Raw genomic sequence first — 24,891 nt, 5'->3', positions numbered from 1 at the left:
TTCAAAACCATGACTAGAGAGAATGTCAATGAATACAGCAAAGAGCTGCTGTTTTTATGAGTGAGTTCATGTTTAAATTCTTACTCAACACTTTGTGTTCAACACTTTTATAAGCCATAAAATGCAAGTTTTTCCTATTTCCAATCAGCGCTACAACAAACACTGCAGCAGTAATGAATGACTAGCAAAGTGTATCTATAGGCTTGCGTTGTTATTATTATTAGCAGCTTAGGTCTTTTTTAATATCGAGGAATATTTAACTTTCTCTGTTCATAGAAGTAACAACATGAATTTGTGCATAAGGCAGAAATAATGCGGTGCGACACGAGTTTCGCCATCATCTGGAAGACGGTGTCCCTTTATGGTCAGTGTCAGTGGATGAAAGGGAGAGCGGAGGGATGTTGAGAGGCGGACCCTCAGTCTGCTGCTCTCTCCCTCTGCTGAGACTGACCATCAGATGTAGGCACCATCAGTCCAATTAAATAAAATAAAAAGCGAATTATTTAAATGTATGCTCACTCAGCTGTGCTTCACAAGTAATACAATAATGGATCTATTACCAGTGTGATCATATAGCCTACCTCAATTATTTTAAATATAATTTAAAAAAATGGCCGAACAACAATGCATTGGCCAATTCAAGCAAAGCCAATATGCATTGATAATATATTGAGCCTATAGCTTACTGCACAAACATAATTGCTACAGTACTGTTTTTAATTGGTTAATGTTGCATAGGCTTATGTTTTTCAAGTCATGTAAAAAAAAATCTGAACGGTAGATCTCGACTTGCATTTTGAATCAATCTGATCTTGACTCAGAAGGTTGGTGACCACTGTTCTAGAATTATCCCTGTTAACACTATCAACGTTTCCCTTTACTGTGGCAATTGTGATCGAATCAATGCAATATTAGCCACTTTCAATGCAACATGCCAAAACAAAATTAACTATGCAAGATATTTTGTTGTAGGCAGAACACATCGGCGTAGGATTCTATTGCATTGACACGCACTACTCAGCCCGTACTCTACACAAACCAGTGTGGCATAAACAATCAGAGCTGCAGTAGGCCTATATGCAAATAGACCTTTGCCATTTACATTGAACTGGACTGTGTTTACAGCATGAGCGGTTGTGAGTAGATGCGCTTGTTAGGAGATCAAAGCAAGAGCTACATGTAGCCACGTGTGCACATTTTGTTCAAGTCCTTTGCTAGTTAGTGGATTATTAGCCCAGTTATAGATCATTTGTGGTCAGCAATAGGGGAGTGATTGCTTCCTACAAGAGTACAAGATTTATACATTTCTAGACATCTTTGAAAAGCGAGTCAGGTAAAGAGCTTTTTTTTGTCTTAAAGGGGAAGTGTTGTATTTTGAGATTGTCTATTGGCTACTTAGGTTTGAGTAAACTGAGGGTAGCATAAGCGGTCTGATTCTCTGTAATAATGGTATGGCAATAATAGTGCATTTTGTTTTATTATGTGGTTTCTTGCATCAAACAACACCACAACATTTTCAGTCACCTTGTCTGAATGACAAGTGGATAAACAGGTTAATGTCAAGCCCTGCATGTTTTTTCAAAAGTATCATGGACTGTAGGCCTACATTGAACACCACACATTGGCAGCAACTGTAGGCTGAATGATCGAACAGCTATTTCCATGTTAAAATATTATGGGCTGAATTTTCTCCATTGTTTTTGATGGTAGGCATTATATATAGTACATATAGTACATAGTACTATATATAGTATATATAGTATAGTATATAGTATATAGTACATTATGATCAAATAGCCACAGTAGCCTACATGGCCACTGTTAAAACTAAGTTAAAGCGGGTACAGTGTTACAGCAGTGTTCACAGTAAATGCGTGCTGGAAGTTGCACAGAATTAGAGGGAACATTGGATATGACACATTCTCAGAACATTTTGAACATTGTGGCTGTGGCGGTCATGACATTTTGTCAGCCAGTAACTATCATGCAAATAACTGCCGGTCCGTTAATGAACAAAAACACATTTAGCATCTCCGGCCTACCACGCATAGCCTACAAGCCACTGAAATCAAATCAAATCAAATGTTATTGGTCACATACACATGGTTAGCAGTTGTTAATGTGAGTGTAGCGAAATGCTTGTGCTTTTAGTTCCGACCATGCAGTAATATCTAACAAGTAATCTAACAATTTCACAACAACAAAGGAATGAATAACAATATGTACATATAAATATATGGATGAGCGATGGCCGTTCGGCATCTTGCCTATGCGGACCTTTGGAACGTCTACATTGAAAAAAGTATAATAAATCAATTTAATATAGCCTACACCGTCACAATAAATCCATTATTTATTTTAGACAGGTCTAAAGAAACATTATGATATGAAGAAAATTAAGCCTATTTCAGGAGAACAGAATAGCATATTCTGAGTCATCCTTATGTTAGGCCCTGATCTGGCTATGCCATATGGCTGTGGGCTACACTTGTTCATTTTGCAGACAATATTTGCTTAGAACTCTGTGGCATTATTTTATGCTAAGAAGAATATAATTGAACATACAGTAGCTGAATAAAATAGAAAGGATATGATTGAGGGAGTGCGCACATGCGGCTATTCTGTGTTGAGTGGTTAACAAAGTGATAATTTGAAACAGGTCCTCCTATATGCTTAATTTAGTTATTTATTCAACTTTTGTTGTTAGGCTAAATGTTTTGATTTCTAATACATTCTAAGGCTGCATTTTGCGACAAATGTATGTTTTTTTAATGTCACTGTTTCTTGCACAGGCTGCACACATTTCATCAGTCTCTCACTCACAATTTGACAAGCACTTGATAATACTCTCACCCATCAGACTATTCTCAATGTAATGTGCTCTTTACATATAGCCTACTAATATATGTGTGGAAATATTTGAGGATTTACTATAGAATGGCCCACAAAAGAATCTGTCATCCGTAGCCTGCACTCGAATAGCGAATGGGGGAAGCGCTTACTGCGGTTATGTTTTTAATATGCCAGGTAAGCTACACCGGTTGTAAAGCGGATTAATGTCCTTAATAATTAAAAAAAATTCAATAAATATAGCAGCACCAGAAAGCTGGGATCATCTTTTAAATATTGGCAGGTCAAAACCCTGTTTTCACAAGCCATTGTGCAATGACTGGGCTTATAAGAACATGTGTTTCACTTAGCGCTATGGGCTCTCCAACCCTGTTCCAGGGGTCCTAGGCCTATAGGCTACGCTTAAGATTTATTTGCCCACTTTAGTTGCGATACAAACCTTATCAAAACATACAGGTCTATAGGCTAGGCTACATGTGCATGCAACTATGATTTGAAAAAGTCTACATGTTTGCATAGCATAGCCTGTAGAAATTTTGTGCAACATGGGCTTATAGGAACACATTTCATTTCATGCATTAACCAGCAATGAGGAGCTGGCTCTCACTGTGCAACAGGTGATCCTATTCCACTCAAACTCTGAATGCCAGGGCTCTCATTAAGTGTTTGATTATATTTTAGATTGCATTTGGATTGATGTCATAGTGATTAGAGGGACAATAGAGTGCTGAGTACCAGGCCCATTAGTGACTGGCTGTTAGCAAGTTTGGTAGGCTACTAATGACCATCAGCAGCACCAGAGTGCAGTTTTGGAGAAGCCTAATTACGGTCATGTGGAATTTGACTGTGGTCATGACTGCCGGTGTGGCGGTAATGAGGTGACCGTAACAGCCCTAACTGTGGCCTGACCACCATGGTTCAGAGGTGAGAGGTCATGAAGGCAGAGTGTGTGAGGTATTAACGGTACTGTACCTCCTTGCTGTCCTCCTGACTCCGCGCGTCGTCGTTCATGCTAGACATGACTCCCCGCCCCCCGGGGTGCATACTATTCCACCATTGGTCCCTCCAGGAGCCCCGCCCCTGCTTGGTCCCTCCGTCCATTAGAGACCCTCCTCCTACCCCGCCTTCTCCCACCACCACCTCTCCTGCCTCCTTCACCATGGCAGAGTGGAAGTCCAGGAGGGAGGAGGGCGAGGAGGATGGGGGGATGGAGGGCTTCTTGAGGGACAGGGCCAGGGGTGAGTAGGAGGCCGGGAGAGTGGAAGCGCCCAGGTGTTTGGGAGAGAGCAGGGCCAGGTCAGAGGGGCCCATGGAGGAGGGCTTGAGGATGGGCTCCAGGGCGGCCTGCTGGGCCTCCATCTCCCTCCTTGCCTGCTCTAGGATGGAGCGGATGGTCTCGTCTGAGCTGGAGGATCCACCTGAGCCGATAGTACCACCACCACCACCAATGCTGGACGAGGGAGGGGTCTGAGACGAGTCCATTGCAGGGAGAGAGACTGACAGAGAGGATACACAGTCATCAGACAACGCTACAAATATCATCCACACTCAACTTCAGATGATGCTTCATGGCCCACATATACAGTGCTAGGATAAGTGGAGGATAATTCTGGATTTTCTGTTTGATACCTGAAGTTCTACACAAAAGGAAAATATATGCTCCATAGTAGAACCATATCCCTTAGATTTAAGACATGGTCAAGGAAATGTTTTCTACATCCCTTACAGAAACAGAAGGCACAACAGTCTTGTAGTCTGTATTTGGTTTGTATATTCTCGGTGTGGGGCCACACATTGTTTAAGGTTAAATCCATTCCTCACCGAGTCTGAGACTTTGTGCATATTTTGCGAAATAGTTGCCCATGCCTCGGGGGTAACCTGTCTGTCGTCGCTGTCTGTTGTCCACACCATCTGTAGTGGGTGGCATGGCATCAAAAGGGGGTTAGCACGAGGGACATCTCTTAGACATTCTAATGGCGGTGTATGAGGTAGTCACTAGCACTGTTTGACATTAGTTATGGCATTGGCAATTTAGGGATAAATGTCGGACCCATAAGATACAATTGGGAAAGCTTGATCCAACCACATCACATCCTACTGTATGTTCATTCACTTTACTTCACTTTTGTATGAGGTCAACACACTAGGAAGTCCCTTCATCCCTTCAATACCCACTATCCCTATAATTTACTTATAAGGGGCATGCAGTGTGGTATGAGGGTTGGGGGTCAGACGAGAAGCTTCAACAGCAGGGTTGAGGTCAATTTATTTTAGCTCTGTCAATACAGGGAATCAATTGGAAATTCAAACCAGACCCTGGTGTAGAGTAGTTTCCATCAGACACAGAGCAAAGAGAGGAGTCACTCACCAGCCTTCTGGACCTGCAGCTCTCTCTTGGCCTGCTCCAGGATGGACTTGATGGCCTCGTCTGACCCACTCTCCGGAGTACGGATCCGCGTGGTGATGTTACCTAGGTATGGGCAACAAAGGTCAGGGGTCAATGGACTGTACCAAAGGGAGGGACGGTGGGTGGGAAGCAATGGGGGTGATAGAAAGTTGGGGTAATTAATAAATGTTGCTAGTATTTGACTACAATATGTCACAGGTGCACAGTCATAACATATCCAAAATATAGCTGAATGTTTTGAGTTTGAGAAAAGTGCTACTTTTCCTATAAATATCCAGTAAAACAGTAAATTCAGACAAGCTGTGAGACGGTGAAGTTTGAGTCTACCCACTGTCTCCTGTCTCAAAGGAACCCAAGGAGACGTTGTTCCTAGCCTTCTCCTTCATTGCGTTCTGACTAACCGCCACGGCCCCCCTGGACTGCAGTACTCCCCATGGGTCTCCCTTTACAACACAGCTCAATCCTGTTAACACAAGTGGTCAAGGCTACACATGTTCCTCATGAGCGCTGAACAGAACAGAACACTTCCAGCAGCCAGCCAGCTACTCTCTCTCTGCAACAATGGGAACCAGACTTTGGACAAGCTCCATAAGAAACATAAGACCTGGTGTTTTGGACGGGCTTCAGAAGGGAAGGCTAATTGCTGTTTGGAGTTAAACATGGAGGGGCCAGACTAACGCGGCTCCCAACTTTCGGCTTCCTCTTCTCTCTCTCTCATTTGTCCTGAGTGAGTGGTCGGAGTAATTGGGCAAGGTCGTGCTCGCTCATGTGTGTGAGTGAGGCGGGGAGCAGCTGGCTACATGGGGGGTGAACTGCAAGTAATTTATGACCAAAAAGGGGTCTGACCCGGGCAAGGGCAGGTGACTCTGTAAGCGCTCCCCCCGGAGTGGAGACATGGTGGCCTACCAGTGACACCAGTAAGACCCAGCACTCTCACTCATACACAGACACACACACGCACAGTCATGGTGGTGTTTGGGCACAGCTGCCGGGTCATGGGGACGTGATGTAACCTCTGTTTTACAGTTTTGTTGAGGCCATCACCGCTTGTAAAAATAAAAAGGTTTGAAAATGTTTGTGTTTGCGGCCTACCGAAGTGCCAAACAGCATGTAAGCACCACACCCTTGGCCATTTTCATAAGGCATGAAACAATGCATGGTTTTGGGGAAAGTACATAGTACAGCATATAAAAAGGAGCTTTTTAAAGGCTAAATTATATGTATGAGGTTTCGCCCTGATGTCAGACTGGGAGAGAGATTGCGTGGGCTGGTTGGGACTGGATGTTTAGACTACGTTTTACGACGCACCCTATGGGTTGAAAGGGTGCCTTTATAAACCCCTCCTTGCCTTATCCTGCCCCTGGTTTTTCACCTGAGGTAGAAGTTGCTCTTAACCACCGATCTAGGACCAGATAAAAAACATCCCTTAACGAGGAAGAAACATATCTGACCCTGTATCAGCCTCATCCCTGCATTTTGAACCAGACTCCAGGCCAGAAGTGGTAGAGTGAGTTTGACAATGGCTAACGGACACAACAAATTGGACAACATAAAAGCCGACCAAAACACTAAACCAACCACGATAGGGAAGGCAAAGAACAGACCTGCCCTCGAGGAGCCTTCGGAGCCGGTTCTTCGCTTCGGAACCTCCTGAAACACTCTGTTCAGGTTCTGGCCTGGGTTCTCTGTTGGAAAACAAGCGGCGACAGATAAGATAAGTGTCAGACCACTGGACTGCCACATGGATGAGGGGAGACACTGACCTAGGCACAGGTCTAGGATCAGCTTACACTCCCCAAATTCGAACCTTAAACATTAGGCGGGAAAACTCAAAACGGACACTAGATCAGTGTCTAGGAGCAGTTTTATTCTACACAAATGGATATAGTGGTGGTAGTCAGGGCATTTGCTATATAGAGCTATAGATCTACAGTTACTAGACCACCACAACATCTAGACATCTGAGCAAAAACCCTAGCATTTGGGCAAAATCAATTCAACTTATTTAACATGGACGAAACCCATAAGTGATTTACTGAAGAAGACAAATCTAACTAGAAGCCATATGGTTCAGTATGTCATAGAGCTCTGCTACCCGACCCGAGCCCGACGGGCCCCGACATTATACATTGGGTTAGAGCCGGCTAATGCCTGTTTTTTCATCAATAACTAGGGTACGGGCAGGACATCACCAAATTGATTACTAACATTTTGAAGCTAAGCCACTTGCTTGTGCTGCGCAGTACTGTCAGAAGTGCTTCAACCTCGTCAAATATAAGACCAGAGCATTGTCTGATTCGACAGAAGAGATTATTTCACCGAAAATAATAATGTTCCTTGAGTTGTCGTAGTTTAGAGTGACGAAAAGTAGGTAGCTAACTGCTCTCTCATGCCTCGTCATTGAGCAGAGAAGTCCCAAAGGAGCAGTGGCTATGGTTACTCACATGCAGAGTCATGAACAGAGCGCATGCAGCGATGTGAGGGAGCGGGGAACAGCAAAATGCATCATACCGGCTTTATTTCAAATCAAATCGTATTTGTCACATACACGTGTTAAACAGATGTTATTGCGGGTGTCGCGAAATGCTTGAGTTTCTAGCTCCAACAGTGCAGTAATATCTAACAATACACACAATCTAAAGTAAAGGAATGGAATTAAGAATATATAAATATTTGTACGAGCAATGTCAGAGCGGCATAGACTAAGACACAGTAGAATAGGATAGAATACAGTATATACATGAGATGAGTAATGCAGAATATGTAAACATTATTAAAGTGACTAGTGTTGCATTGGCCAGTGATTTCAAGTCTATGTATATAGGGCATAAGCTTCTAATGTGCTAGTGATGGCTATTTAAGATGGTCTTGAGATAGAAGCTGTTTTTCAGTCTCTGGGTCCCAGCTTTGATGCACCTGTATTTCTTTATTTTGAAAGTTATATATCTTAACATGTTATTCTAACTTCTGCGACGCTTATAAAGCCATCCCCCGCCCTCCTTTCGGAAAATCTGACCACGACTCCATTTTGTTGCTCCCAGCCTATAGACAGAAACTAGAACAGGAAGCGCCCGTGCTCAGGGCTGTTGAACGCTGGTCCGACCAATCGGATTCCACGCTTCAAGATTGCGTCGATCACGTGGACTGGGATATGTTCCGCATAGCGTCGGACAATAACATTGATGAATACGCTGATTCGGTGGGCGAGTTTATTAGCAAGTGCATCGGTGATGTTGTACCCACAGCATCTATTAAACATTCCCAAACCAGAAACCGTGGATTGATGGCAGCATTCGCGCAAAACTGAAAGCGCGAACCACTGCTTTTAATCAGGGCAAGGCAACCGGAAACATGACCGAATACAGTGCAGCTATTCCCGCCGCAAGGCAAACAAGCTAAGCGTCAGTATAGTAGAGTCGCAATTCAACGGCTCAGACACGAGAGGTATGTGGCAGGGTCTACAGTCAATCACGGACTACAAAAGGAAAACCAGCACCGTCGCGGACCACGATGTCTTGCTCCCAGACAAACTAAACAACTTCTTTGCTCGCTTTGAGGACAACACAGTGCCACTGACACGGCCCGCTACAAAAACCTGCGGGCTCTCCTTCACTGCAGCCAACGTGAGTAAAACATTTAAACGTGTTAAACCTCGCAAGGCAGCCGGCCCAGACGAGACCTCAGAGCATGCGCAGACCAGCTGGCTTGTGTGTTTACGGACATATTCAATCAATCCTTATCCCAGTCTGCTGTTCCCACATGCTTCAAGAGTGCCACCATTGTTCCTGTTCCCAAGAAAGCTAAGGTAACTGAGCTAAATTACTATCGCCCCGTAGCACTCACTTCCGTCATCATGAAGTGCTTTGAGAGACTAGTCAAGGACGATATCACCTCCACCCTACCTGACACCCTAGACCCACTCCAATTTGCTTACCGCCCCAATAGGTCCACAGACGACGCAATCGCAATCACACTGCCCTAACCCATCTGGACAAGAGGAATACCTATGTAAGAATTCTGTTCATCGACTACAGCTCAGCATTTAACACCATAGTACCCTCCAAACTCGTCATTAAGCTCGAGACCTTGGGTCTCGACCCCGCCCTGTGCAACTGGGTCCTGGACTTCCTGACGGGCCGCCCCCAGGTGGTGGGGGTAGGTAACAACATCTCCACCCCGCTGATCCTCAACACTGGGGCCCCACAAGGGTGCGTTCTCAGCCCTCTCCTGTACTCCCTGTTCACCCATGACTGCGTGGCCATGCATGCCTCCAACTCAATCATCAAGTTTGCAGACAACACTACAGTGGTAGGCTTGATTACCAACAACGATGAGACGGCCTACAGGGAGGAGGTGAGGGCCCTCGGAGTGTGGTGTTAGGAAAATAACCTCACACTCAATGTCAACAAAACAAAGGAGATGATCCTGGACTTCAGGAAACAGCAGACGGAGCAGCCCCCTATCCATATCGACAGGACAGTAGTGGAGAGGTGGAAAGTTTTAAGTTCCTCGACGTACACATCACAGACAAACTGAAATGGTCCACCCACACAGACAGCGTGGTGAAGAAGGTGCAGCAGCGCGTCTTCAACGAAATTCGGCTTGTCACCAAAAACACTCACAAACTTTTACAGATGCACAATCGAGAGCATCCTGTCGGGCTGTATCACCACCTGGTACAGCAACTGCTCCGTCCACAACCGTAAGGCTCTCCAGAGGGTAGTGAGGTCTGCACAACGCATCACCAGGGGCAAACTACCTGCCCTCCAGGACACCTACACCACCCGATGTCACAGGAAGGCCAAAAAGATCATCAAGGACAACAACCACCCGAGCCACTGCCTGTTCACCTCACTATCATCCAGAAGGCGAGGTCAGTACAGGTGCATCAAAGCGGGGACCGAGAGACTGAAAAACAGCTTCTATCTCAAGGCCATCATACTGTTAAACAGCCATCACTAACATTGAGTGGCTGCTGCCAACATACTGACTCATCTCTAGCCACTTTAATAATGAAAAAATTGATGTAATAATTGTATCACTAGCCACTTTAAACAATGCCACTTTATATAATGTTTACATACCCTACATTACTCATCTCATATGTATATACTGTACTCTATACCATCATATATTTTTTATGTACATATTCTTATTAATTCCTTTACATTTGTGTGTATAAGGTAGTTGTTGTGAAATTGTTAGGTTAGATCACTTGTTAGATATTACTGCATGGTCGGAACTAGAAGCACAAGCATTTCGCTACACTCGCGTTAACATCTGCTAACCATGTGTATGTGACAAATAAAATTTGATTTGAAATTATAGTTTTTGGGTGGAGTTTTCCTTTAAATTTGGCAGAAGCAATTGGGCATGGGTAGGGTAGGGCGAGAACATTGCAGGCATGGATAGGGTTTGGGCTTAAAATTCATGTCCGTGCATGGCTCTAGTATGTTACAATGCTTGTAAAAACACATTGGCCAGAGTAATACGCACCGTAGAAGGCAACAGTCAATTATTGTCAAACAGCCAGAAACAAAGAAAGTGGATGTAAGACCACTCCACACAGTCTTAAACCACCCTCTAAGAACCCTTGAGTCAATCCAAATTTTCTACCATTCAAACCACATATCAAACTCTTCACATATACAAGAAGGGACATTGATGGGGATTTGGGCTCACTAAAACGTGACTTGTGGGTTCAGTTATTGAAAACATAAATGATTGAAACAGAACAGAACTACGGCACATAAGAACCACATTACATTTCTCCCCAACATGATTCTACTAAACTTCTGTTAAACTTCTCCCCTGGGCAGACAGGTTTGGGGCTTGCTGCCAGACCAATTCCTTGAAATCTGTCCAAACAAGCACAATAGACAAGAGTGCAGAGCTACAGTGTGCACATTCATCTACACTCACTACTCTGCTTTAACACAGAGGAGAACTAAAGCTCAAACTTTTACATCATCCCTGCCCTGACTGCCAAGTGTGCCCTTGCTGTGAAATGCGGAGAAACCAGACTGTGGACGCATATCCTAAACTGCATGTCTCGCCTCGCTCTCGTCCCGGGCTTCTTGCCGACCGCAGCAGCTCTCGTCTTGCCTTGTGACGCTACTGACTGAGCACCAAGCTCCAAACTTATCAGTTCCTCACTCAGAGACAGAAAGAGAGAAAGAGCAGAGAGAGACAGACACAGCGAAAGAGTGGGATGATATGAAGAGGGGGATAGAGATATTTAGAGAGGGAGCGAGATCGTGGGGGAGGGGGGAAGAAAGAGAAAGAGAGCAAAGAGTAGAAATAGAAAGTAATTTAATAGGAACACAATGTATGTGTTTTGTAATCCGTCTCAAATTCGACATAATTGCTTGTAAAAGTGTCTGCATTAGTTATCAGCAGTTTGGGGTGAAGAATGAGGACTTTGCAGCAGGGGGGTGCAGCTTCAGTCTTAAATCGACCCCAACACACACACACACACACACACACACACACACACACACACACACACACACACACACACACACACACACACACACACACACACACACACACACACACACACACACACACACACACACACACACACACACACACACACACACACACACACACACACACACCTGTCCAAACTTGCATGTTATTGACTGTCGTTTGAGTGCTGATGTGCCCATTCAGACAGATCAGGAAAATTTCCCCCTGTAATCTGATGGGATCAGCTTGCCTCCCACTCACTGACTCAACAGTACAGGCTGCGTTCCCCAGCAGTACACAGCAATGTGCCATTTAAGACGGTTACAAAATCAATAGGAAAAGGCAGTGGGCCGACAGCAATAAGTGCTGGAAACCTGAGTGGCGCATGCGAAGATGACATTTTGATAGACCCACTTCTAAATGCTCCCTCCCTCTACCAGGTTTAATTCGTGGGAAGGTTGCTACAATGACAGGCGACAGGCGATAACGACAGGAAAGGGAACATGTCTGCAAGGTTAATCTGGACGTCTTAGCGGGCGACATGACTGGTGACAATGATAAGGATCGCTGTCCATTCATCAGGGCCCGGGCCATGGCTACACTGCTGAAGGGTGGGGTTGGACATCTGTTGTTAAAGAGACAGTGCTATCACCAGTTACCAAAAATGCAAGGGTTTGTCAAGTCAAAGGTTTAAGGTTAGGGCCATGCTCTGACTGAGGGTCAAACATTGAACATAGACCTGCTGAAGTTTGTCTTTTGCTAATCTGAATCGTGTGTCTGACAAAATTAAATGTACCATTCAACACCCCTTTTCCTGTTGAGTTGAGTACAGAGTTTTGTGGGAAAGCATAGCAGGACCGCACTGAAGCTACTGTAACACAGAAACAGAACACCAGCCTGAACCTGAGGCCTTTCTACTATACGCTTCAGAAATACAGCTGTCATATTTTTCACCTGGAACTTTGTGTGATGCAAAGCATCTGAAGGGAGAGACATCAATAAAATATGTATGTATATGTGACGTGCTCAGCTAAGTGTGCATGTGAGAAAACAGTGATACAAGCTCAGATATGTCTATGTACTATAAGTTTCTGTATGTCTGTGTGAGAGCAGTAAATGTGTCCTGTGTGAAGTGTGTGTGTGTGAATACATTTCTGTCAGTCTCACCTCTCTGCCTCCCCTGGATGCTGCGCAGTGCCAAGATGTTCTGCTCGTCAGATAGGAACTGCCTCATCTTGTGGAAGGGCTCCTTGCCCCTGATGGTCAGCTTGCTCCAGGGCTTGGGCCTAGCCAGTATCTCACTGACCGAGCCCTGGGACAACCCCAGCACGTAGTGGCCGAAGATCCTCTGCCCAATGTTGTGCTTGATCAGCTGCTCCTTGACCTGACGCGCTATCTCAGATGTGTCCATGTCTTCACCTTCCGAGACACTCCCTGCACCCTCTGACTGGCTGGGCGAGGGGGCTAGGCCATTAACGTCTGGGCTGCCCGCCGACGGGTGCTGGGATTGCGACTGCAAAGACTGATGGGGTGGCAGAGGGCTGGCTGAGAGGGAGTTAGGGGTTGGGTAGTGGGTGGGGGAGAAGAGCAGGGCCTGGCCAGACACTGAGTCCTGCAGGGCTTTGGAGTAGAAGGTCTGCATGAGCTGGCGCTGCAGCAGGGAACTGAGCGACACTTTGCCCGCCAGGGGGAAAGCGGTGCCTGCCGACGCCAGCGAGCAGGGGCTGAAGAAGTCCTGCCCGCCCAGCCCGCTGCCCGTGGGCGAGAAGTGGTGCGTGCCATTGGCGGTGGTGACAGGGGTGGTGTCGGAGGAACCACCTGAGCCAGTGCGCAGGAGGAGTTGAGAGGAGGGAGGGGGAGGGGAGCCCTGCAAGTTGGTGCCCATGGGCGTGGCAGGAAGACGCTGTTGACCCTCTGATGAGTCTTTGACCTTTCGCTCCCTCACACCTGTGAGACCAGACAAAACATGACACAGATCAATACATCAAGTGGCATCAACAAAATTAGTCCAAAATAAACAAAATATCTAGACAAAACACCATCTAACTACAAGTACACAAGTTTCATCACACCCATTAAGTGAGAGATGTTGGGGGTACAGTGAACTCCAGTTGAGTAGCATAACCTTAGAGGGGAGATGCACTGATGCATTGTGCGAATTTGCCAGTAGGGTTTATGGCTGTGGAGAGGGACACTGAACAGTAGTGAAGGGAAGCGTCTGGCAGGCATGTCACAGGATATGGACACAGGCAGAGAGCTGCCTAGGTTACCTGCTGTGTGGTGTATGCCCTGCCTAACCTTCTTGCCCCTGCCTCTGCATATCACCATCTCCAGGCCACCACTCACTCAAGGTAGCTTTGGGATGCCCTTATTTCAGGGTGGATTAACATCAGTGGTGTGTGTGTGCCTGTGGTGTATGCATCAGAGTGCGGGAACAGTAGCAAAACTTACACATGTACTATACAGCAATGATAAACAATGGCAACCAAGCAATATTTGCTCTTTATACATACTTTTCCTTGTGAGATTTGATTAATGTTAGGTATAGCCATAGGCTCAACACCATTGCAAAATAGGCCATGGTATACAGATCATCAGGCATACAAAATTGAGTTATCATAAATCTGATAACACTGTATAAATGTACAATCATTAACATTTATTCATCGAAAATCACATTGGGAAGTAACTAAGTAGAACGCCCGTCCAACCTGTAGCCAAACAGCGCCTTTGGTTTCACATCAACATGATCCGGTTGGACAGCGAGGGGTCCCATTAGGAATACAAATGAAAAGCTTAATTTTCGAGGACATGGGAGGGAGGGGGGAGACCCGAAGCCAAATGGGATGACATTTCCGGAGCGACCAAGTGCACTGAGTGATAAAGGGCATACTGGGAGGAGAGACTAACGGGGCTTCATTAGCATACTGGATCACTCCATGTCCTCCAGCCTCTGACCTCCCTTGGCCCCCCTACACTCCTCGCCTAGGGTGGGCTGCACTGTGCCCCTCCACTACCCCCACCCTTCCGACACACAACTGCAAACTGTGTGGGCGCAGATGCGCTACCAAAAATGGAAAGTTTTTAATAAACGGACCTTAACCCGTAAAGATGAGATGTAGCCTCCAAACACTAGCCGTGGTCAGTACCTGTTTGTGTAGTTATAGCCCCCTAGCCTGTGGTGTGGTTAGGTTATTTTTTGGAGAGGTCATATTGTTGAGTTTAGGGTAGAATCTACTTTAGGGAGGCATTTTTAAACTTAAAACAGAAAGCTAAAGCTCTCTGAAGTAGAAGACACTTATTGTTCTTCAACTGGAAAAAGTCAGACTGAACACCAGTAGGTGTTAGACTAGGACCAAAAGGTTGATATTATACACCAAGTCTCCAATCTTTTCATCCCCAGAGTCTGAGTAGAACTTCAGGTAGCAGATGTAAAGTCTAGGACTTTAGATAAATGGAGATATAACAAGAAACCTCAAGCAGTGATCCTTTGAAATGTAGCACAGAGAATGTTACACTACCTCTCAAATCGCCGTGCTTAAATGGCTGATTCTCTGAATGAGATAAATCGAGGATCCAGACAAGACGAGTGCCGCTCTGAGAAAGCAGCAGCACTTCAGTCTTAATGGTGTGAGCCGACTGTCAGCTTCGAACCCTTCAATTCAACTCCATTATACATTTACAGGGCCAGAATGTTTTTTATTTGTATCAAACACGGTAGCATGCCAATGGAAACAGTTGACACATTGTTTAGGAGTGTGTCTATATTTGTAGAAAAGAAAAAGCTCCTTGAGATATAACATTCTTTCCTTTGGGTCGAACAGTCTCCTTCTTCTGCTGGTGGAGATAGCTGGAGCTGCTTCCTGTTTGACTACTTTACTTCCTGTCTATAACCCCTCTAGGCGACTGACAGAGTAAAGAAACAAAAGGACTGTGTGTCCTTTTAAGTTGGAAGCACCCTGGCACACACACAGAGGCACAGGCCAATGCTCTGATGAAGGCTAATGGTGAGGGACTTAAACTCCATATTACATTCTGGTCTGGGGTAACTTCCGCTCAGATAATGTTAACATTTTCAAAAAGCTCTTCATGACAGATATCCTTGAGTCTCAGGATTCTAGATATGGAGACAGACGAAAAGCCATTAAGTTTGTGAGAGTGTATGACTGTGCGTCTATGGGTCTGTGTAAGGCAGCTGAATGTGGGGTATGCGATTGAAAGAGCTGGCATGTTGTGACAAGAGAAGGCGATAAGGGCTCAGAGATCAATGGTGGAATGCTAGGGCTCTGTGCATCACTGAATTAGGCTCAATGAGTTCAACCAAACTTCAGCCCCCTCTTTGGAAACAACCCTATCAGTGCTTACGAAGCCTGTTCAGAACCAGCCCATGAATAAGACCTTGACGGGGGCAGTTCACACCAGGAGTTGACCTTGTGGTCGTGTCTACATGCATATCACAAAAAAATTCTGCCGATAACAGATTGGCTGCTTTGATACTGGTTAAAGTTGAAATCAAACACAGTTTTTTCCCCCTCTGACATCAATGCACACACAATAGAACAGCAGAGTATATACTATGACTGCTTTTTACCACGACGCTGGCACTCCTCTTCTCCGTTTAATAAACAAAACAAAAACGCCTGTGGGCAGCCATCCATTTCCCCTAATGCGGATCTCAGCTTTAAGGAAATTTAAACAAATAAAAATGGTGAAAACTAATGTTCAACTTGGTCAGTTGGCAAGTTCAAGATGGCAAACAAACACTACATAGTCCACAGCAGATGTCTGATTGATAAGTCACCTTAATAAATAATGTGTGCGTGTGTGCGTATGTGTGTCTAGTTATGTGTGTGTGTGTATGTGTGAGTGAGAGCGCTTGAAGGACTCACCACTCAACTCACTGTTGTTTAGGCGCAGGGAGGAGCTCTCAGACTGCAGGCCTCGACTCTTCAACAACAACTCCAGAGGCTTCTTAGAGTCCTGACACAGAGATAGGAAATTGTTAAACCTTGTTTGATAAGATACATTGTCTATATATTGTTCCAATAAAACTCAAATGCAATATTCAGCCTCCTTACCTGTGCTGAGGAGAAGTTTGAAGAGCCAAACTCCATTGACTTTCGGATACTGTGAAGTAAACAAGGAGAAATAGACCACTTTATTACTGCACCCACTGCAAAAAGGAGATCACAAATACACACAGCACCACAGGACTGACATTTATCTGCTATCAGCCCCCACAGAACATCTACATCAGCGACAGGCAGTCCTTCACTCTGCTGCGACCATCAAAATCTGATAATGCAATGAAATCCTTAGAGCCAATCACAGTAATTAAAATGGGTTATTCGATCATGTGCTGGGTGCCAATTGGATTTCAGGCGATATTATCTATAAAGGAAAAAGCGTCTATGAAAAGGTTGGGAGGCAAATAAAGACACTTTAGTCTATTAGGAGAGGAATGCTTCCCTTTGGGACCACAGACGGGCTATCAATACAAATTCCCACAAATAGCTCTTTGGCTGACCATCATAGTGGCGCTGAAAACTCTCACAAACAGAGCCATTCACTGATACTACCTTTAGGACTTCTTCCAATTGGGAATATTATGCCTGAAAATCCAGTTACCAAATTAATGTTCAGACGGCCCCTGATGTCCAGACGAGTGAAGATTGTTAAATCCTGGGAAGAAACCACCCGAGTACCCTAAACATGGGCAGTGCCGTCCAATTATCTTATCTGCAAATCTTAACTTAGTTAGCCTTCTTGTTACTGACTTGGACGGAGATAACATGCAGCACAACACCAAAAAAACTGAAGCCACTGTTCACCGTCATCTTGGGATTCCATACCAGAAATGCTAGAGCTTATACAAGCCAATGTCATAGAAAACTGAATATGGCGCAATAAAGCTCATGACATGTGTGTTGTTAATGAGTAAAGATTAAAAATTACATTTACCATAACAGATTTCCTTGGTTTATTCAACCTTTTTATAAAAACAATTTATTGAGCTACAGTACAAAACATATTTGACAACTGCAATCAATGGTTTTGAAAGAATGTCCTTTAGAGTAGCTATAATTAAAGGTACAATATGCAGAAATCTTTCCGCCATTTCCGGGTTGCAAAAATTATAATAGTTCTCCTAATTTCAGTTTGTGACAAAAAAGCTTTCCAGGGCAAAAACTAAACTTAAGAACGGGAAGTATAGAAATAGCGCACATAGACGAGATCTACTGCTTCTTAGACTTGCTTTTAAAGAGAATGACAGATCTATAACTCACATGTATATGTAAATTTGGTCAGGTCGCCCAAAAGGTTATATATTGCAGCTTTAAAAGAAGCGAAAAGATTAGAAGAGCATGACACTAAACCCACATTTGGGGAGAAAGCATCCAAGTACATACCCCTTTAATGAGTGTACAGCACAGCCATTTTAGCTTCCCATCTCCAGACCCCAAACATTCTGATCAGATAAGAAAGCAGTGGCAAACAGAGGTTGAACGCAAAGTCCTACTGTCCAATCAAACTAGCTTTTCTGATAGGAACTACCAGTGCTTAGCCAATAATACTCAGACTCAGCGAGTCCACATTCAAGGGCTAAATCTAAAGGTTAATGATAGTCTTGAGGGTGGTTTGGCAGGGTGTCCGAATCGCACATACTTGCACTCGGTGGCATCACAAGTTTAGGCTTGGAGGCAGGAATTAATTTGACCTGGTTAATGTGTATGGTTTTTTGAACTGACGCCTGTGGCTGAGGGGAGGGAAGACAGACTGAGGAGGAAAGTGAATTACCTGAGCTCTTTCTTGATGGCTTCGTAGTCTGCCTGCTCTCGCAGTTTCTCCTCCAGTTGCTGTGTGGAAAGAGAGAGGAGAGAGGAAGTGCTTAAGCAAGTGTACACTTGGGGAGTGTACTCTTGGGAGGACAGAGCGTAAAAGTAAGTGTATAATCAAGTGGGCTCAGTGCGTGGGGAAAGAGCACACTTTAGCTATTTCAAGGCATGGGAAAATTAAGGAAAGTATACAGTTCAGAGACAACTCTGTATAAATAGGGGTGGTTTTACAGTTATTGCAATGAGGACCAATGAATTGGGAAGGAAATATTTGGAGAGTCACAGTATAGAATATGTTTTCTTAAGGAGTCCCAGTGCATTAGCATGTGTACATTTGAGATGGCTCAGTGCATTGAGGAGAGTTCATAATAATTCTGCTCCTTTCTCTTTTGTGCAATCTTTACACATTACCATGTAGCTACACCAAATCACGACAACTTCCGATAGAGAAGCACTTCAGTCTCTGTGCATAAAGCTCACTGGATATGACATGTCTGTTCAGTCGTCGCAGATACAAAGACATGTCAGTCAAGTCCTAAATGCAGAGCCGTATGAGAGGTGCCCCGCAGAGTTCAGTAAAACCACTGTTATGTTTATGGATAGAGGGTTCAGGGCTACGCATTAGTCAACTGAAACATGTCCTGACATGTTTCAGTTGTAAAATACTGTTTTTCTCAGTTAAAGCTGAAAGGTAGTGCTTACAGTAGGAGTCAAGAACTAAAACCACCAATTGTTTGTACAATATATAACTGCATTACCTGGAGGCACACTGATGCACTATAAACTACTATTGACAACTTCCACTTATTTTTACATGGCACACAAGTTCAGATGAATACACAGTAGTTAGAACTACTCTTCCTAACTGACCCCTAAACTCATGTTATGAAATTGAACAGAGGCCTTGCTGATGACCAGACTAGCCTACCTACGGAGAAGAAGCTGTGACTATCGAAGATGACGAGGTGCCCAATGAAGAGCTCCGTGGCCTGTCTGTCTATAACTCCCTGCCTGGCTGTACCATGTATGCTCCCTCCTCTCAATATATTACATTTCTGAACTGCCTATCATCTAAAGCTGTGGAAGACCATCGCCCAAGAACTGCCAGATCCTTATTTTGCTTTTAAAGAGACTGAGTTTTTACTTGTAATGAAAAGTACTATATGAAATCAATGTACGGCACTGACCAGGGCCCTCATAGCGTTACGGCACTGACCAGGGCCCTCAGTGTTACGGCACTGACCAGGGCCCTCACAGCGTTACGACACTGACCAGGGCCCTCACAGCGTTACGGCACTGACCAGGGCCCTCATAGCGTTACGGCACTGACCAGGGCCCTCATAGCGTTACGGCACTGACCAGGGCCCTCACAGCGTTACGGCACTGACCAGGGCCCTCATAGCGTTACGGCACTGACCAGAGCCCTCATAGCGTTACGGCACTGACCAGGGCCCTCATAGCGTTACGGCACTGACCAGGGCCCTCATAGCGTTACGGCACTGACCAGGGCCCTCAGTGTTACTGTGGTGGTGTGACGGGGCTAACCTTAAGTAAGCTCTCCTTGGTGCTGAGCTGCTGCTCCAGCTGGCTTATCTGCGAGGCAGAATTCTCCCGGATGTTGGCCAAGCTAGCCTGCAGTTTCTGCACGTCCTCGGCCAGCTGCAGCACCTCCCGCTCCTTGGCGCTAAGCTCCACCTCCAGACTGGAGCGCGACAGAACCTCCAGGGCCTGCTCCATGTCAGGGGCCTTTTGGATCTGTGTGGCAAGCTGGAGGGACTTGTTGGCGGACGACAGCTGTTCCCGAAGAGCCTCTGCTTCTCTCTCCGCTACCTTAGCTCTCTGTGAAGGAGAGAGAGACAAGTCAAGTTTCCCCACTATCCCACACTTCGCTGTCATGTTGTCTACAGATAACTATAAGATAAATCACTGTAGGTCTCAAGTCTATACACAGCCATTCTTCAAGGCCCAAATCTAAACTTGAGATTTGCTAATATAACCTAAATGTTTGTCTAATAGACATTTATTTTGCGTTAAAGTTTGAATTGCACACATGCATCTTTAGTTCCAAAATAGAACAGTGAGTACAGAATTTAGACCCACAGCGATTTCACTCTTTAGGATTTGTATATTCATGCATATCCTCCTGCATCAGATCATGACTGAACCACATCAGAAAACAAGTGGGGGAAGAACACAAGGCATCCTAATGACTCATTACATGTTGAAGGTGCTTAAACATTCAACCTTTAGATATATCAGGTGCTAAAGCCTTCATCTTTATGGAATTATGGAAATGTACAATTTTTCAGGCGGTTAAGTTATTCCAAAAGTTTGGGTAATGAGGGCGCTATTTCATATAATGCCAAATAATTGTTTTGGGTGATTCTATTATAAATTGTAATCAGTGGGCTCCCTTTAATTATGCCGTAGCTAGAGAAAAACAAGGTAAGCAGATGCACAGGAAAACCTTTAGTGAGATTTTACTCCCAAGGGCTAACGTATATTGAAGTGTGATGAAAACAGATACCCACACATTATAAATATTATTCTAAAGAGTACCATTAACAATGTGCACTACAGAAGAAAAGAAAATCTTACTCCATTGTCTCTCACATTACTATTACACAGCTAAATGTGACCATGATTGGAAGTGATTGTACCATCATTTATAATGTGATGTTATGACACTGCAACTTGCCCAGTCATTGGGAGTGGAGAAAATGAAGTGTCGTCTGGAGAAGGCTGACACCAATGATTCTCACTCAACGCCCCTATCTAAACCCTCTTTGTCGCTTTGCTAGCAGATCTGAGGAGTGTGTGTGTAGTGTGCGTCTGCCTGCGCAGTCAGATAAGACAGGTGATTACAGGAACTAAGTGACAGCGAGGCGCACACAACACACACACACACACACACACACACACACACACACACACACACACACACACACACACACACACACACACACACACACACACACACACACACACACACACACACACACACACTTCACCTGACAACTAATCACCTCACCAACTGAGCTTATTGATCAACATCAGTGATTGGCTAATTTCAACAACCTGGTCTCTAGGCTTGGGCGGTATACCCTGGTATGGATGGTTTTTCAATACCGTCAATACCGTTGAATATATATATTTTAATATTTTAGATACTTTTTAAGTACTTACCTGCAGTCAACTTGTGCAATACGTTAGGACAGGGGTACTCAACTCTTACACTATGAGGTCTGTAGCATGCTGGTTTTCTGTCCTACCTGATAACTAATTGCACACACACCTGATGTACCAGGTCTAAATCAGTCCCTGATTAGAGGGGAACAATAACAAAAATGCAGTGGAACTCGCTTCGAGGTCCAGAGTTGAGTTTGAGGGCGTTAGGAGATAAAGCAGATTGCGTTCTTCATTTCACTTGTAACATTATTTTACATTATGAAGTTTACCGTAGTTCCCCAGAACAGTTTAGCCAGTTAATTGTTTGTTTGTTAAAGAGAAAGAGGAAGTCCAGCTCTGTATTGATAGGGGTCGCATTTTATATGGAAAGTTCATGTTTCTTTTGCTTCAATAGAATGATCAGGGACGTGCAACTGTAGTTTTACTTAACAGAAAATACATAAGTGCAACACATTCGGCAAAAAAATTTGCTTAATTTTCATCAAAAGTGCAACGCTATTTGGCTGGTAGCCACATCAGTAAATGAGCTTACAATGAAAAACGATGCATGTTTCAAATTTCTATCATAGAAAGAATATAGCCAGCTACATTTCCTAATGTTTTGCTTAAAGTTAGTCTAAGTAGCTACACATCAGTAAGAGCACTGTCTGCTGATAGATGAGAATTCACAAACGGGCATTCTAAGTGGAGAAGTAAAACAGAAGCACAAAATTTGTCTGATTTATTATTATTTTTTTTATTTATTTTTTACCGTTATTTTACCAGGTAAGTTGACTGAGAACACATTCTCATTTGCAGCAACGACCTGGGGAATAGTTACAGGGGAGAGGAGGGGGATGAATGAGCCAATTGTAAACTGGGGATTATTAGGTGACCATGATGGTTTGAGGGCCAGATTGGGAATTTAGCCAGGACACCGGGGTTAACCCCCCTACTCTTACAATAAGTGCCATGGGATCTTTAATGACCTCAGAGAGTCAGGACACCCGTTTAACGTCCCATCCGAAAGACGGCACCCTACACAGGGCAGTGTCCCCAATCACTGCCCTGGGGCATTGGGATATTTTTTTTTTTTTAGACCAGAGGAAAGAGTGCCTCCTACTGGCCCTCCAACACCACTTCCAGCAGCATCTGGTCTCCCATCCAGGGACTGACCAGGACCAACCCTGCTTAGCTTCAGAAGCAAGCCAGCAGTGATATGCAGGGTGGTATGCTGCTGGTGATACCGAGTAGAAATTCCAAGAAGCATTTTAGATCTATGTATAATTAATAATTTTTTCCTGCGTGAAAAACACAGAATTCTGCGTTAACACGACCCCTAAGTTTAAATTGCAAGTTATCTAAGCATAGCAACACCCACCCGTAGAACGCACTCCAGCAGGTATATTGCATTGGTCATCCCCAAAGTCAACACTTCCTTTGGCCGCCTTTCCTTCCAGTTCTTTGCTGCCAATGACTGGAACGAAATGCAAAAATTACTGAAGCTGGAGTCTTATATCTCCCTCTCTAACTTTAAGCATCAGCTGTCAGAGCAGCTTACCGATCACTGTACCTGTACATAGCCAATCTGAAAATAGCACACCCGACTACCTCATCACCATACTATTACTTACCCTCTTGCTCTTTTGCACCCCAGTATCTCTACTTGCACATCGATCACTTCAGTATTAATGCTAAATTGTAATTATTTTCACCTTTTGGGCCTATTTATTGCCTACCTCCCTACTCTTCTACATTTGCACACACTGTACAAAGATTTTTCAATTTTTATTTTATTTTGTGTTATTGACTGTACGTTTGTTTATGTGTAACTCTGTTGTTGTTTTTGTCACACTGCTTTGCTTTATCTTGGCCAGGATGAAGTTGTAAATGAGAACTTGTTCTGAACTGGCCTACCTGGTTAAATAAAGGTGAAATAAAAAATAAATAAAAAAAAGTGGCTGAATTAATAAGGTCACGGGGCATCATATAGTGTTCGCTTTCTACCGTGTTTGAGAAGTCTAAGCCCTTTGAATGAGTTATCTGTACAGCTCCCACTGCTTGATTTCCTGCTACTCCCCACTCTTCTCCAAACAGAGCAGGCAGGCCCGTTGCCCAGCGACTCCAGACTCCATACTGACACAGCGTGTACACATGCTGCTTCAGAGCCAGTACTGTTCTTCCATCAGAAAAGCATGTGCCAAAACTTTGTTCATTTGCACAATGTCTCTCGTTCACATTTGATTGTAAATGTCCAAACTCACCAAAAATGACATTCAGTAGCTCCTACCTATATATGTATAACTTTATGAGCTGGATTACCTGTCTTTGCAATTTGCTTATTTCCGTTTGCGCAGGTTAGCATATTTAACTAGCAGCCTCCATGGAAATTCGCTATTACTTGGGCTCATTATATTAGCATTCTGGTAATAGACGCATGGCCAAAGGGCTTTTTGGGGGGGGTTTGTCGCTGTCCGCAATGAGCTGAGAGAGGCTGGACTGAGGGATGGTAGGCCTGTTGTAAGGCAGGTCCTCACCAGACATCACCGGCAACAACGTCGCCTATGGGCACAAACCCACCGTCGCTGGACCAGACAGGACTGGCAAAAAGTGCTCTTCACTGACGAGTCGCGGTTTTGTCTCACCAGGGGTGATGGTCAGATTCACGTTCATCGTCGAAGGAATGAGAGTTACACCGAGGCCTGTACTCTGGAGCGGGATCGATTTGGAGGTGGAGGGTCCGTCATGGTCTGGGGCGGTGTGTCACAGCATCATCGGACTGAGCTTGTTGTCATTGCAGGCAATCTCAACGCTGTGCGTTACAGGGAAGACATCCTCCTCCCTCATGTGGTACCCTACCTGCAGGCTCATCCTAACATGACCCTCCAGCATGACAATGTCACCAGCCATACTGCTCGTTCTGTGCATGATTTCCTGCAAGACAGGAATGTCAGTGTTCTGCCATGGCCAGCGAAGAGCCCGGATCTGGTGCGTTGGTGGAAAAGTGGGGTAACATCTCACAGCAAGAACTGGCAAATCTGGTGCAGTCCATGAGGAGGATATGCACTGCAGTACTTAATGCAGCTGGTGGCCACACCAGATACTGACTGTTACTTTTTATTTTGACCCCCCCTTTGTTTAGGGACACATTATTCCATT

At 44.6% G+C, this 24,891-nt stretch overlaps 1 protein-coding gene across 3 annotated transcripts in view; it reads right to left on the bottom strand.

Moving 5' to 3' along the window:
• LOC139538065 (homeobox protein cut-like 1) overlaps nucleotides 1–24,891 on the bottom strand; it is a 222,694-nt gene that overhangs the window by 38,836 nt on the left and 158,967 nt on the right. For 2 of the 3 annotated variants that reach the window (XM_071340016.1, XM_071340018.1), the window contains exons 10-18: nucleotides 20,110–20,403; nucleotides 18,527–18,585; nucleotides 16,807–16,855; nucleotides 16,618–16,708; nucleotides 12,896–13,675; nucleotides 6,862–6,942; nucleotides 5,219–5,320; nucleotides 4,672–4,761; nucleotides 3,823–4,346 (exon numbers count right to left, since the gene is read on the bottom strand). In XM_071340016.1, the coding sequence (XP_071196117.1) occupies nucleotides 3,823–4,346; nucleotides 4,672–4,761; nucleotides 5,219–5,320; nucleotides 6,862–6,942; nucleotides 12,896–13,675; nucleotides 16,618–16,708; nucleotides 16,807–16,855; nucleotides 18,527–18,585; nucleotides 20,110–20,403 (2,070 nt within the window). The remainder of the gene's footprint in view (nucleotides 1–3,822; nucleotides 4,347–4,671; nucleotides 4,762–5,218; nucleotides 5,321–6,861; nucleotides 6,943–12,895; nucleotides 13,676–16,617; nucleotides 16,709–16,806; nucleotides 16,856–18,526; nucleotides 18,586–20,109; nucleotides 20,404–24,891) is intronic. The other variant, XM_071340017.1, reaches the window with a different exon arrangement.

Source organism: Salvelinus alpinus, chromosome 13, assembly GCF_045679555.1.
Source record: "Salvelinus alpinus chromosome 13, SLU_Salpinus.1, whole genome shotgun sequence".
Taxonomy (NCBI): Eukaryota; Metazoa; Chordata; class Actinopteri; order Salmoniformes; family Salmonidae; genus Salvelinus; species Salvelinus alpinus.
The sequence above is the reverse complement of the archived record's forward strand: the minus strand, read 5'-3'. Positions and strand labels throughout refer to the sequence as shown.